General features: G+C 48.7%; 2 protein-coding genes across 4 annotated transcripts in view; both read right to left on the bottom strand.

The window, feature by feature from the left end:
• Positions 1-14561, bottom strand: part of LOC309336753 (uncharacterized protein) — a 238396-nt gene continuing 223835 nt past the window's right edge. Inside the window, exon 8 of the transcript XR_014154068.1 lies at positions 1-559. The gene's annotated coding sequence lies outside the window, so the exon portion shown is untranslated. The remainder of the gene's footprint in view (positions 560-14561) is intronic.
• Positions 1-14561, bottom strand: part of PBX2 (PBX homeobox 2) — a 36464-nt gene that overhangs the window by 3838 nt on the left and 18065 nt on the right. For 2 of the 3 annotated variants that reach the window (XM_081853624.1, XM_081853625.1), the window contains exons 3-8: positions 10516-10760; positions 8710-8900; positions 4445-4580; positions 4033-4177; positions 3509-3597; positions 2698-2784 (exon numbers count right to left, since the gene is read on the bottom strand). In XM_081853624.1, coding sequence (XP_081709750.1) covers positions 2698-2784; positions 3509-3597; positions 4033-4177; positions 4445-4580; positions 8710-8900; positions 10516-10760 — 893 coding nt within the window. The remainder of the gene's footprint in view (positions 1-2697; positions 2785-3508; positions 3598-4032; positions 4178-4444; positions 4581-8709; positions 8901-10515; positions 10761-14561) is intronic. The other variant, XM_081853626.1, reaches the window with a different exon arrangement.

Genomic DNA, 14561 nt, shown 5'->3' with positions numbered 1-14561 from the left:
AGGAGGGAAACAGTTGTTACCAAAAAAAAAGTAGAGGCATGTTAATTTGCAGTTTCTTGCAAAGTTCCAACCTGCTAAACCTCTTTTCCTTTCCGTGGGAGTTCTCCTAGCTCCGCTTTCCCAGAGACTGGGGACTGTTTGTTCCCTTGGCACCATTATAGACCATTAGGTGTCAGCAACTTGCCCAACTCTTCTCTGAATCCCTAATTTTGCTATCAAAAACAGTTCTACGGTAGAAGAAAGAAAGAGTTCAGGGGTGGGTGGGTGGGGATGTATGTATGTGTGTTGACTCCCTTTATTTTATTGGATCTAATGAGCAGTCCGTGCAAACAGCAGATCACGTGATAAAACCTTCTCCTGGACCTTTGACTACTTTGGACTCAGATGAATCATTTGACTAAGCTTCACCAAGTAAGAAAGAAAACCTCGTATTTCTTTCTTTCCATTGAGGAACGTGCGCATACCAGAATGTAAAACTGGGCACATAATTCAGCTCCACAATCATCTTGGGCTTGTCTCTTTAAACAGGCTCCTAGGTCGCACGACTCTACGGTGGTACCTTGGGTTACATACGGTTCAAGTTACAGACTCCGCTAATCCAGAAATAGTACCTCAGGTTAAGAACTTTGCTTCAGGATGAGAACAGAAATCATGCTCTGGCAGCGCATCAACAGCAGCAGCAGCAGCAGGAGGCCCCATCAGCTAAAATGGTGCTTCAGGTTAAGAACAGACCTCCGGAATGAATTAAGTACTTAACCTGAGGTACCACTGTACTTAGGAAACATGCTGGAATGCTTGCTGAAATCTCAGAAGCCACTGTGGCGTTTGAAGTCATTGAATGGGGCAGGGCTCCCACTACCTCACCTCCCCCATCGCTAGCAAGGCCAGAATAAAATATTTGAGTGAATTGATATTTAGCCTTTCCTGACATAGAACTGTAATTATGTTTAGCACCGAGCATGTGCACAGCTGTGGTTCGAGTCTAGGCTGTCCCCAAAGATAGTGGTTTTCTTTAGTTTTACTAGCAGGAATGCAGTTTATTGATGTGGGAGCATTCAGATATGCAACCGCCACAAGCTGCTGTTATACATTTCACCACACTGGGCACAATCCTCTACCCTCACTTGGGTTCTTGTGAGGTCCAGGAGAGCCTGGAGAAGAGGAGGTTAAGGGGTGATATGATAGCCATGTTCAAATATATAAAAGGATGTCACATAGAGGAGGGAGAAAGGTTGTTTTCTGCTGCTCCAGAGAAGCGGACACGGAGCAATGGTTCCAAACTACAAGAAAGAAGATTCCACCTAAACATTAGGAAGAACTTCCTGACAGTAAGAGCTGTTCGACAGTGGAATTTGCTGCCAAGGAGTGTGGTGGAGTCTCCTTCTTTGGAGGTCTTTAAGCAGAGGCTTGACAACCATATGTCAGGAGTGCTCTGATGGTGTTTCCTGCTTGGCAGGGGGTTGGACTCGATTGCCCTTGTGGTCTCTTCCAACTCTATGATTCTATGATTCTAGGAATAATATCTTCAGTCCCTGAATCTCCTCAAACCAAATCTTCTTCACACGCAAGGCATAATTAAATGTCAGCCTGGAAGCTGTGGCAATGGCCATCAAGCTCAGATCGTTTTAAAAGGGGATTAGAGGGAGGATTTGCGGGGTGGAATCCAATTGGTGTCCTTGCAGCAAGGGGGACGGCTTTTGCATACGAAAATCGGAGGGAGGGAATTTTTGCAGATATCCCCCTGCAGCCCCAAAGAATTGGGAAGCCTTCCAGAATAGATGGAAGGGCTGAACAAGGAACTGGCAAAATCGCCTTCGCCTCCTCTTCTCTTAGCAGATTCCTCCCCATCAAAAAGACACCTCTGTGAGTGCTGGGATACCAAATGGATTCCACCCATAAGAGAATGGCAAGAAACCACAACTGGTTAAATGAAATCTCCACATTCAGAAGCAGTCTATCACCGAACAACCTTTGCCAGGCTATTGCATTCCTGCTCTGCTAGTGACTTAACCACTGTGGAAAACACGAGTTGGACTACGGTCTATACATTTAAAGCACCTATGATACCACTTAAAACAGTCACGGCTTTATTGAACAGTATTAATTGTTTTGATGACTCTGTCACTGCAGTTTGCTTTATTTATATGCTATTGTGTTGGATATTATAATGATTGCAATGTTTGGGTTTTTTCAGTGCTATTGTGATTATGGTGAGCCGCTTTTGAGCTCAGCGCTTGTTGTTGGAAAAGCAGAATGCAAATATTAAACCAAATCAAAATTAATGCCTTTCTGTCAAAATAATTTTGGGAACTGTAGTTTCTTAATGGTGCTGAGGGGCCAGGAGACTGCAATTCCAGCTCACAAAGCTTCAATTTCTCTGTGAAGTGGGTCTGATTGCTTGACCGCTCTGGGAATTATAGCTCAGTGAGAAGGAATAGGGGTCTCCTTACAACTCTTAAGCACCATTAACAAACTACTGTTCCCAGAACTCTTTCAGGAAAACCACGAGTGCCTAAAGTAGCATCACAGTGCTTGAAATGTTTGGTGCCTAGGTGGACCTTTGTCCTAATCTAGCAGGACTCTTGTATAGTGTAAGCCCTGACATGCATGCAACACAAAGCAATACCTTCCAGACAGAACAAAGTTACCTCTTCAGTGAGAACCAGGTGGGTCAAGTCTCCCGACGCACAAACTCACCCTCATTTCTCGTGGACTGTACATCTGGGTGGCAGCCATGCTGTCCCCGTAGCCCCCTGGCCCCATCGAGTGACGCATCGATTCCACCTAGTAGTTGAGGGAAGACACATAAAAAGGGCAGAATGACAGCAGGGATGGGGAGAATAAGACAGGAGCAGCAGTTATGTTGGGCTGAAAACTTCTCATGAAGACTTGAGTGGGTGTTAAGAAGGATCGAGCCATGTGGAGTTTACTCAAAACTGTCAACTGATTTACGGCACTGTTTTGCTATGTAGCGTATATTTTCCACTTTACGTCAATCTTTCCTCTCTCTTTTTTTCTACAAGGGACAGGGAAAGTTTGTTAAAATTGCCAATTTCCTCTAATTTTCTTCTCTTTTCGTTTTTAAAGAAAAATAAGACTTCTGCTAGTATTTTGGAAAGTGTTGCGGTTTTTGGGGTTGCAAACCTGGAAGTAACCCGTTCCTGTACTTCCGGGTTTCGGCGGTCTGCAACCCCAAAAAACGCAAACTGAAGCGTCTGTAACCCAAGGTATGATTGTACTGGGCCGAGGCCATTTAGGGCTTTAAAGGTCAGCACCAACACTTTGAATTGTGCTCGGAACTGTGCTGGGAGCCAATGTAGGTATTTCAAGACCGGTGTTATGTGGTCTCGGCGGCCGCTCCCAGTCACCAGTCTAGCTGGCCCATTCTGGAGTAATTGTAGTTTCCGGTCACCTCCAAAGGCAGCCCCACATAGAGCGCATTGCCGCAGTCCACGTGGGAGATAACTAGAGCATGCCCTGAGCCGTCCCAGGAGGGAAAGGAACTGACCTGTGATGTGGGATACGAGTCTCCATTCAGACCCTGAAGGCCCATGAACATATCCCCAGAGCTGGAGAGGTTGAAGGAGCCGCCGGAGCCTGCCAGAAAACAGAGGAAGGGGCGGGAGCAAAAGAGAGCAACAGGGTGACTGGGGGTGGAACGCACGGTTGCTTCGAGCAAAGAAAAAGGTGAACACCACTGCAAAAGGCAACTAGCTGAAGAAGCAAGCCAAGATGACCTGCCTGCGGGAGGAAGCCTTGGCTACTCCAAGGCGACGGGGGGGGGGGACGCAAACACCGGTGTGTCGGGGAGCGGGGTGTGAGGGGGCACCTCGCTGCTCTGCGCCCAGGAGGGGGCGCGCACTCTGACCATGGGGGTGTGGGGCAGGGGGCGCTGGTGTTGGAGGGATCTCCTTCGGGAACTCCAGCGCATGTTGGAGGGGAGGGTTCCACGTTTCTCCAACCCCAGCGAGGAGGACTCCCGCACCAACATGGGGTGTGGCGGAGCTTTCTTTTCGGGGGGAGGGGAGTTACCCGCGGAGGAGGGGGTGTTGGGGGAGTCGCCCCCACTCTGTGCGGCGCTGACAGCCGTTTTCACGGCGTAAATATTGGCTTCCTCTTGGAACTTGCCGATGTTCTTCTTATAGCGGATGCGCTTGTTCCCGAACCAGTTTGAGACCTGGAAGGAGGGAGGGAGGGGGGAAGTCGGGGGGGGGGGGAGGAAAGGTCAAACATGAAGGGACGGGAAGTGGGGAGGGAATGAGGGGGGGAAAAGAGGGGTGGGGAGGGAAGGGAAGGGAAGGGGATTATGTATTGACAGGTCAGCCAAACAATGAGCTTTTCCTCCCCATCCCAGCCAACCCTGTCCCATACTCAGGGGCCTCTCTAGCACAGCCTGGGGCCTGACCCACACACCTCACACACACCCCAACACACACCCTGGTACCTGTGAGACTGTGATTCCACACTTCTTGGCAAGCTCCTCTTTGGCCTCTTCGCTGGGGTAAGGGTTGCTCAGGTGAGAGTAGAAATACTCATTGAGCACCTCCGTAGCCTGCTTGCTAAAATTGCGCCGCTTCCGCCTGTGAGTGAAAAAAGAAGAAGCGCAGGGTTGGCAGAGGCAGCAATTTGGGAAGAGGAAAAGGAAGGCAGTCAGGGTAAGCAGTGGGGTGGGTGTGCAGCATGTGGAATCCAGAATTATTGTTGCTATTTATGAAATTTGCATTTCGCCCTATACCCGCGGGTATCGGGGTGGTGGAACCGAGCTACAGTGGTACCTCGGGTTAAGTACTTAATTCGTTCCGGAGGTCCATTCTTAACCTGAAACTGTTTTTAACCTGCAGCACCACTTTAGCTAATGGGGCCTCCTGCTGCCGCCGCACCGCCAAAGCACGATTTCTGTTCTCATCCTAAAGCAAAGTTCTTAACCCGAGGTGCTATTTCTGGGTTAGCAGTCTGTAACCTGAAGCGTATGTAACCCGAGGTACCACTGTATTCTTATTTATTAAATTTGTACCCCACCCTTCCTTCAAAAGGAGCTCAGGATGCCAAGTGATCAAAACAATTTCGGGCCCCACATTTCTCTCCACAGTGTAGGACTCGAACCAATGGCTTCAAGTTACAAGAGAGGAGATTGCAACTAAACATCTGGAAAAACTTTCTGACAGTAAGAGCTGTTCAGCAGTGGACTCCCACAAGAGGTGATGAACTCTTCTTTCTCGGAGGTTTTTAAGCAGACCTTGGATGGCCATCTGTCATGGATGCTTTAGCTGAGATTCCTGCATTGCAGGGGGTTGGACTAGATGACCCTTGGGGTCCCTTCCAACTTTACAATTCAATGATTCTAAAAGGCTTGTAGGAAGAGGAAGGTCTTTGGCAGGCACCACAACAGCAACAGAGACCATGTCTGCCTGACACTTGATGGGAGGGAATTCCACCGGCCAGGTGCCACCAACTTGAAGGCCTATATTGTGCAGTAGACTCCAGAAAAAGTGGCATCTGCAATAGGCCCTCAAAAAGTTAAAAAGACGTGAGGAGAATTAGAGGCTGGGCTATATGCTCTGATAAAGTGTGTGGCACTGAATGTTAGATTGACAAGGGTTTAAAAATAATGTGGTTTTCAGAGATGTTGAGTAAGGAAAGGAATGGAATTAGTAAAAAAAAAAAACTTTTGGGAAATAAGGGAATGGATTTGCTGATGGGATAACGAAATTAGAATACAAAACGGTGAGGTATGAGGAAGTCGGGGAAATTAGGTTGAGAAAATAAGGTTTGAAATTATACTTGTTGTCTTTTGTTTGTGTTTGTTTTTATTGTCGTTGTTTGTATTTGTATGTTTTTATTGGAAAATTTAATAAATATTATCTTAAAAAAAAAAAAAGATAAAGTGTGTGGCACAGCCCTTCTAGGGCTGTGCGGCTTGACAAATTGCATGATTTGAACATCCCTTGTGTGTTTTGTTTAATGCCTGCTTGTGTAGGAGACTAACATGCAAAAGTCAATGCATGTCAGGACAGAGGCTTGGCCAGATACCAGGCCTGATACAAGCATACAGAGGTTTTGCAGAAGTGCTGAAACAGTCCACTGTGCACCCTTGGTGCGCCATTCAGCTTCTTCTGAATCAGAGATTTATATTTTATGTTGTTTTAAGAAGACAGGAATCTAGCCCTTATGGCTATAGCATCTTTCCTAAAAGTATGTTAGCAATGCCTGTTGAAACCCCGGGGGGGGGGACAGAGAACCACTGAGGTTGCCAGAGACTGGGGAACAGGTCTTCAGTGTTGTTCCTAGATAGTTGCCTCTCTCCCAGCAAATGCAGAATTATGCTGAGAAAAGGTAAAGATTTAAACACCAACATTTACTCAATTTGCATAATTAATACAGGTGGAGGAATTAAACTATAACCGATGCAAAATTTTAATTAATGAAGAGTGGACAGCTGCCCTAGAACTCATTCCCCTAACATGCTAGATTTCCACAGGTGGACTACTGCAATGCACTCTACGTGGGGCTACATTTAAGGTGACCCGGAAACTGCAATTACTCCAGAATGCGGCAGCTAGACTGGTGACTGGGAGCGGCCGCCAGGACCACATAACACCGGTCCTGAGAGATCTGCATTGGTTCCCAGTACATTTCCGAGCACAATTCAAAGTGTAGGTGCTGACCTTTAAAGCCCTAAACGGCCTCAGTCCAGTATACCTGAAGGAGCGTCTCCACCCCCAATATTCAGCCCATACACTGAGATCCAGTGCCAAGGGCCTTCTGGCGGTTCCCTCATTGCGAGAAGCCAAGTTACAGGGAACCAGGCAGAGGGCCTTCTCGGTAGTGGCGCCTGCCCTGTGGAACGCCCTCCCTTCAGAAGTGAAGGAAATAAGCAGCTATCTTCTCTTTAAAAAAGATATCTGAAGGCAGCCCTGTTTAGGGAAGTTTTTAATATTTAATGCTGTATTGTTTTTAACACTCGATTGGGAGTCGCCCCGAGTGGCTGGGGAAACTCAGCCAGATGGGCAGGGTATAAATTTATTATTATTATTATTATTATTATTATTATTATTATTATTATTATTAAATGCGGAAGAAGCACTGAAATATGCAATACTTTCCCCGGGGTCATGCTATGGAAAGAGCAGGGGAGTCCTGCTTTGGAAAGAACATTCAAGGTGAGGCAGCTGCAGGGTGGAACGGGCCGTGAAGCCCCACTTCTGAAATTATCTCCCCAGCGAGGTTTGACTAGAAGCAGGGGTAGTCAACCTGGTCCCTACCGCCCACTAGTGGGCGTTTCAGGATTCCAGGTGGGCGGAAAGGGGTTCTACGCCACATGTTACTGAAGCATTGGTGGGCGGTAAGGAAATTTTACCATCAAGAAAAAAATGAATTAGTGGGCGGTAAGTATAAAAGGTTGACTACCCCATGCTTTTTGATGGCTTTTCTGTACAAAGTGAAATCCTCTCTAAGAATATAAGAACATAAAGGAAAGCCCTGCTGGGTCATGCCTAGCGTCTAGGGGAAGCCTAGGCTGAGTGCTACAGAGCTCTTCCCACCTGCGATTCCCGGCACCCGCTATTCAGAGGGATATGCTACCTCTGACAATATTATTGATTTCCCCCCGATGAAAAATTCAACATGGTGGAATGCTTTATCCTGCTGTTTTTCACCCTTCTCGTGTATCAAATCGTTCACGTAGTGTCTATTTATTTATTTATATATTTTTTAAACTACACCCACAACCAAACACCACAAACTACTCTGGAAATACTTATTGAAAGGCAGCGTGCAACTTAAAAAATTAACAAAATCAAGTTTCAACAGTTCTGCTCGCCACGGCAAGCCTTCCTCCCAACTCTGAAGCTGCGGAGGGAGTGGAAATTTTGTGCTAACGCCTGCCCCTCTCTCCGGTTCCAAGGAAGGACGAGGACTGGGTTGGCAACTGTACGGCCACATGGGTCAAGCCAGCAGACCTTGATCTCTCTTTCCTACTCCTAAGTGTTGCTAACCAGCATGGCCTGAATCCCTTCCTGGTCTTTTTCACAGGGCAGAGAAGCAAAAGGAGCTCTGAACCCCTTAAATAGGCAGCAGCTGCAGCTGGCATTCTTCCTGCCTCTCTTAAGCGAGAGATGTTAGGTGCTGGCGGGATGCAACAACCCACACGCAGCAGTGGCTTGTGCCCATTTGGAGTGGTAGGGGAGAAGGCAAGGAGACCAACTCTAGGGGGCACCAGAGTCAACTTATTCGAGTTTTGTCTCTGTCCTTCCTGCCAAGTCCGAAAAGAAGCAACGACATAAGAAGGGCAGGCAGTGTTAGAAACTCAGTTATATAAATGTAAAGGCCCCCTGACTGGTCCAGTCGCAGACGACTCTAGGGTTGCGGAACTCATCTCACTTTACTGGCCAAGGGAGCCGACGTTTGTCCACAAACAGTTTTTCCAGGTCATGTGGCCAGCATGACTAAGCTGCTTCTGGCGAACCAGAGCAGCGCACGGAAACGCCGTTTACCTTCCCTTACCTATTTATCTACTTGCACTTTGACGTGCTTTCGAACTGCTAGGTTGACAGGAGCAGGGACTGAGCAATGGGAGCTCACCCCGCCGCGGGGATTCGAACCGCCGACCATCTGATTGGCAAGCCCTCGGCTCTGTGGTTTAACCCACAGCGCCACCCGCGTCCCTAAGGTAAAATAAAAAACCACTTCAGATATAGGTGAAGTAGTAACCTGGCATCGAGGAAGCGGGATCTCAGGATCATGACAGCCTCGCAGGTGCTTTGCTTCAGCTGCATCTGGATGGAGCTGAACTTCCGGTGGATGATGCTGACCATGCGCTCTATCTCCTTGGGCGACACGGGGCGCGTGCGGCTCTGCTCCCGAAGGAGGTTCATCACATGTGTCGTAAACTCGTTGCAGGCCTGACGAGGAGCAGGTGAGAAAGGGGAAGAGGCTGAGTTGGAGGAGTAGCAGCTCCAATACACAAACCCAAGGAATATTAATACCCCCCAAAAAATCCCTGCCGCCAACTCCTAATGCAAATGTAGGGGACCTGTGCCCCACCCAGATGTTTTATTATGTATTTTTGGTTCTCCTTTTGCATTTTTATGTTGTGATCTGTCCCGCAATCTTCTGATGAAGGGTGGTATACAAATTTAATAAATACAATGGTGCCCCGCAAGACGAACGCCTCGCAAGACGGAAAACCCGCTAGACGAAAGGGTTTTCCGTTTTGGAGGTGCTTCGCAAAACGAATTTCCCTATGGGCTTGCTTCGCAAGACGAAAATGTCTTGTGAGTTCCTGCGGGGTTTTTTCCCTTCCCCCCCCTTTTCCTAAGCCCTAAGCCGCTTATCAGCTGATCCGCTGATAAGCTGCTTATCAGCTGATCTGCTAAAAGCCGCTAAACCGCTAATCCGCTAAGCTGTCAATGGGCTTGCTTCGCAAGACGGAAAAAACCACTATACGAAGAGCCTCACGGAACGGATTAATTTCGTCTTGCGAGGCACCACTGTAATGGCAATAATGGCAATCACATCCTTACCTGGTTATGACCTAGAAAGCCCTGTCTGGTTTTGTCCCAGGCTATCTGAAAGATCGTATCTCTTGATCCCACCAATGTTGGACTCATGCTTGGAAGTGGTGAGAGCAGAAACCTATTCTAGGTTGCTCCAATATTATGGAATTCCCTCCCAAGCAGTGTTGGAAATTAGCCAGGTACGTTTCACTACTGGCATGGGTCCAATTGTGACGACATGAGAGATTTCTGGGCACCAGGTGGGCAACCACTGTTTAAAAACCTCTGCCTTAAGTCCATAGTTAATACCATTTCCATTTCCACTGTGTGTGTTTCTCTTTTTGCAAACTGGCTCAAGTGAACTGGTGGAAAAGCAAGCTACAATCGGGCGATACAGTTGAGCTTATAGAATTGTAGAACTGGAAGGGACCCCAATGGTCACCCATTTCAACCTCCTGGCAAATAGACATTCCCTTCTGCTGAGTGTAACCTAGATTTGGTAATTCTTCACAGAACTCTAGCCCAACGGTTGCCATCAATTTGATTTGAACTGATTTTATAACAAATTGATTTTAGAATGCTGCATTATTTTACTGTTGTTAGCCGCTCTAAGCCCGGCTTCGGCTGGGGAGGGCGGAATATAAATAAAATGTTATTTTATTATTATTTATTATTTAAGATGCCGTTTGGCACCTAGTTTATACATCTGAGTTTCCAACACTGCTCCCAAGAGAGGTTAGAAACATCTGTCTCCCTCCTTGTTACGTATACTAAGAACTTCCTGTTCAGACAGGCCTTTGAAAACTGCTGCGCCGCCAATCAATTGCTAAGCAAGCTGGATTTTAAACTGGCGCCCCTAAACGTGTTTCAATGTGGTTCCAACTCCTCATTGATAACTGGCTTGCTTTTCCATTTTACAATGGGTGTTCTTGAACATGGTAGAAGCCGCTGCAAGTCCCAACTTCGGAGAAACGCAGGGCAGGAATACAACGTATATAGCCATCACCCCCTCCATCCTTACCTGCTCGTACTTCTCCAGCTCCGAATGGTAGATCTGGCGGATCTGGGAGAGCTTGTTGCGGTAATCGGAGTGCTCAATGGAGTTATCTGGGGACACCCCCCCTGCCGCCGCGGCCGCTGCTGCCGCCGCCGCAGACCCACCCCCTTTCTCTGGGCCGGCCACCCCCTCGGCCAGCAGCATATTGTCCAAGCGCATCAGCTGGGGGTCCACCGGCTCCTCCTCCTGGGAGCTTCGGATGCTCAGTCCTAAAAAGGTAGACGGCAGGGGGAAGGAAGGAGTTAACGGTGGGGCAGCCATGTTCACACACACACACACACACACACACACACACACACACAGAGGCATTCCCAGCCCCCCCTTTCCTGCCCTTCCTTGGTGGGCTTCCCCTCCTCCCTCCCCCTCCTGGTGCCTCCTTCCTCTTTTGTCGCTTGGCAGGAGACTAGGTCACCCCGAGGTCGTTGCCACGGCGACGGTGGGCCCAGAAAAGGGGTAGCAACTTTTGGCAGACAGACACAGAGATATTGGGGGGGGGGGCGGAGAGAGAAGAAAGAAAGAAAGAAAGAAAGAGCAGAAAAGAGGCCCGAGGTTGAGCCAAAGAAGCAACATATTGAGGATCCCTAGGAGAGAAAGGGGAAAAAATAGGGCCCCCTAACTCAACCCCCCCCCCAAGCACCACCTTCAATGTCAAAGCTGCCTCCATTTAGGGACTGGCTCTGTTTTGGCTTTGAATTGCCACCTGATCCACATTTTCCACGGAGGAAAAAGAACCAAGACTCTGCCGCAGCACCCCAGACTTGATTTATTATGGCACTGAGCTTTCAGGCCCTAATTGTTTTGCTAAGTCTCTCTAAGGCAGGGGTGGCAAGCTCAGTCTGGCCCCCGGAGCGTTTCCTGCTCTCATCCCATCCCAAAGACCCTACAAATGTTGGCGATGAGAGGCAAAGCCACACGAAAATTCAAGGAGGGCGGCCGATCATTCCACCCCCCCCACCCTGACCATTGATATGATCAAATATCAATCATTTGATAAGCAAAGAGAGGAGCGATAGGCCTCTTCCCTGCATGCGGCCCCCGCCCCGCAAGGTTAGCAGCCCCTGGTGTTGCAAGACTCTTTGTTGATCTCGCATATATTTAGCAGCCGGGTGTCTTCACCGGCCAAAACGTCTGTAGGTCAGGCCGACCCTAAAACACAGCACAGCAGCAGGGGCCCAGTTTAATGTTTTAAAAAGGAGTAACACGGCTGCCAACTGGCCAGAGCAACAACAAAACCCGAAGCGAGAAACCACCTTGCCTACTCCTGTCCCTTTAAGAGAACTTTGCTGGGCAGGAATCCATGGCCCAGCGCCAGACAGGATCTCCAAGCCTATGGCTGCACCTCAAAGTCCTTTTAAAGAGACCAGCCGAATAGCTAAAGCACTCTCAGACCACTTTAAACACTCCCCAAGAAAGCTGGGAACTGTAGTTGGTTACTGGGAAGAGGGACAAGCTCTTAAACCACTCTGGGAATTGTAGCTCTGGGTTGCAGGAAGCTATGGCTGTTTAAATTGGTAATATTCCCCTCCCAGAGCTACAATTCCCAGAGTGGCTTAACAGCTCATCCCTCTTCCCAAGTACTGCTGGGAATTCTAGCTCTCAGCACCCATAACCAACCACAGTTCCCAGGGTGCTTTGAGTTGGCATAACATAGTAAACTCACTTGGGGGGGGGGGAGAGACACGACAGAGCGTCTGACAAACTGCAGAGATTAGGCGGTAGAGCAGGGGTCAGCAACCTTTTTCAGCTGTGGGCCGGTCCACTGTCCCTCAGACCATGTGATGGGCCGGACTATATTTTTGGGGAGGAAATGAATGAATTCCTATGCCCCACAAATAACCCAGAGATGCATTTTAAATAAAAGCAAACATTATACTCATGTAAAAACACCAGGCAGGCCCCACAAATAACTCAGAGATGCATTTTAAATAAAAGGACACATTCTACTCATGTCGGTTCCTGGACCGTCCGTGGGCCGGACTGAGAAGCCGATTGGGCCGCATCCAGCCCACGGACCTTAGGTTGCCTACCCCTGTGGTGGAGTTACCAGGCAGGCCTAAGTGAGAAAAGCAATAAAAGCAACCACACCAGCTATTTTACACCCCCCCAACTCCTCCAGAGCCTCCCCTCCAATGCAAGAGGCAAAACGGGGGCTTGGAGCCAGGGAAAATACTCTCCATCTGGTCAGGCCTCAAAGTCCCATGTGAGCCACAGAAAAAGACAGAAGGAAATTGGGAGGCAGACAAAACGCTCTCTCCCATGGGGAGTGGGGCTCAAGATACTTTGATGCCCGAGGCCAATATGCCCACCCCAAGATGGCAAAGTTTTCCCCTCATACATATTAACAGGGGGCAGGATTGGGGCAAGGCAGCGGGAGGGCCATAGGCACACCCACCGATCCCAGTCCTTTTCAGCCAAATCCTGTCCCGACTGTAGCATTTTTCTAGAACCCTAACTAAGGGGGTTCCCCAAACGGGAGGCAGGTGCCCCCTCTGCTCCATTAATTCAAGCAATCCTTTTGCATTGAGAATGCAAGAGGCTGCGGGTCCAGCATCCTGCTTTTACAGTAGCCAACTAGATACCTATGGAGAACTGGCAAGCAGATCCTGGGTGCAATAGTCCTCCCCTCCCCTGCGATTTCCAAAAATGTTCAGAAGCATATGGCCTTAGACAGTGGAAGGACGATGTTCGCCACCATGGTTAGTAGCCATTCGTAGTCTTAAAGGTAAAGGTAAAGGGACCCCTGGCCATTAGGTCCAGTCGTGGCCGATTCTGGGGTTGCGGCGCTCATCTCGCTTTCTTGATCGAGGGAGCCAGAGTACAGCTTCCGGGTCATGTGGCCAGCATGACTAAGCCGCTTCTGGCAAACCAGAGCAGCACACGGAAATGCCGTTTACCTTCCCGCCGGAGTGGTACCTATTTATCTACTTGCACTTTGACGTGCTTTCAAACTGCTAGGTTGGCAGGAGCAGGGACCGAGCAACAGGAGCTCACCCCGTCGCGGGGATTCAAACCACCGACCATCTGATCGGCAAGTCCTAGGCTCTGTGGTTTAACCCACAGTGCCACCCGCGTCCCTTCTGGTAGCCTTATTCGTCAATAATTTGCCTAATCATCTACTAAATGCATGCATTTTTAAAAAGCAAGGCAGCCCCTATAGAAGCATGAGGTGGGAAGATGTACCACTGACAACTACTTGAAACACTGGAAAGCGCATCTGTCAAATGCACTGGCAAAGGCCGGGGGAAACTGAACTCTTCCCGCGGGAGAAAATCCTGTAGCCAAGTACATGGGTATTTTGTTCATTTTGTTCTTAACACAGTTCTAATAAGATTATTGGGACGCGGGTGGCGCTGTGGGTTAAACCACAGAGCCTAGGGCTTGCCGATCGTAAGGTCGCTGGTTTGAATCCCCGCAATGGGGTTTGGTCCTGTTGTTCGGTCCCTGCTCCTGCCAACCTAGCAGTTCGAAAGCACACAGTGCAAGTAGATAAATAGGCACGGCGTTTCCGTGCACTGCTCTGGTTCGCCAGAAGCGGCTTAGTCATGCTGGCCACATGACCCGGAAGCTGTACGCCGGCTCCCTCGGCCAATAAAGCGAGATGAGCGCCGCAACCCCAGAGTTGTCCGTGACTGGACCTAATGGTCAGGGGTCCCTTCACCTTTAGTAAGATTATAAGGAACTATACAAGGTATTATGCTGAATACAGCTACTTTAACCTGACAAGATGCAGAGAACAGCATTTTGAAAACTGCGCAGTTGTCCAGGATTTTTCCAAAACAAAACAGATAAATATCACTTGACTCAGGAAGAGGGGGGGAAAAGGACAAGTGTTGATCCTTCCGGCACCTCTCACTTTAAGCTCCCAAAGTCTTGTTTTTACAGGACATTTGTGCACACCCCTGTGCCTTTCACCCAACCCTCTTTTCTGGTTGAAGAGGTTTGGTGGGTTTCTGAAGCCACACAAAAAATATGTTTAACCAGTAGGAGAACCGGGAAGGGCGACCCAATTT

The sequence above is a fragment of the Podarcis erhardii genome, assembly GCF_964252035.2.
Source record: "Podarcis erhardii genome assembly, chromosome: 2".
NCBI lineage: Eukaryota > Metazoa > Chordata > Lepidosauria > Squamata > Lacertidae > Podarcis > Podarcis erhardii.
The sequence above is the reverse complement of the archived record's forward strand: the minus strand, read 5'-3'. Positions and strand labels throughout refer to the sequence as shown.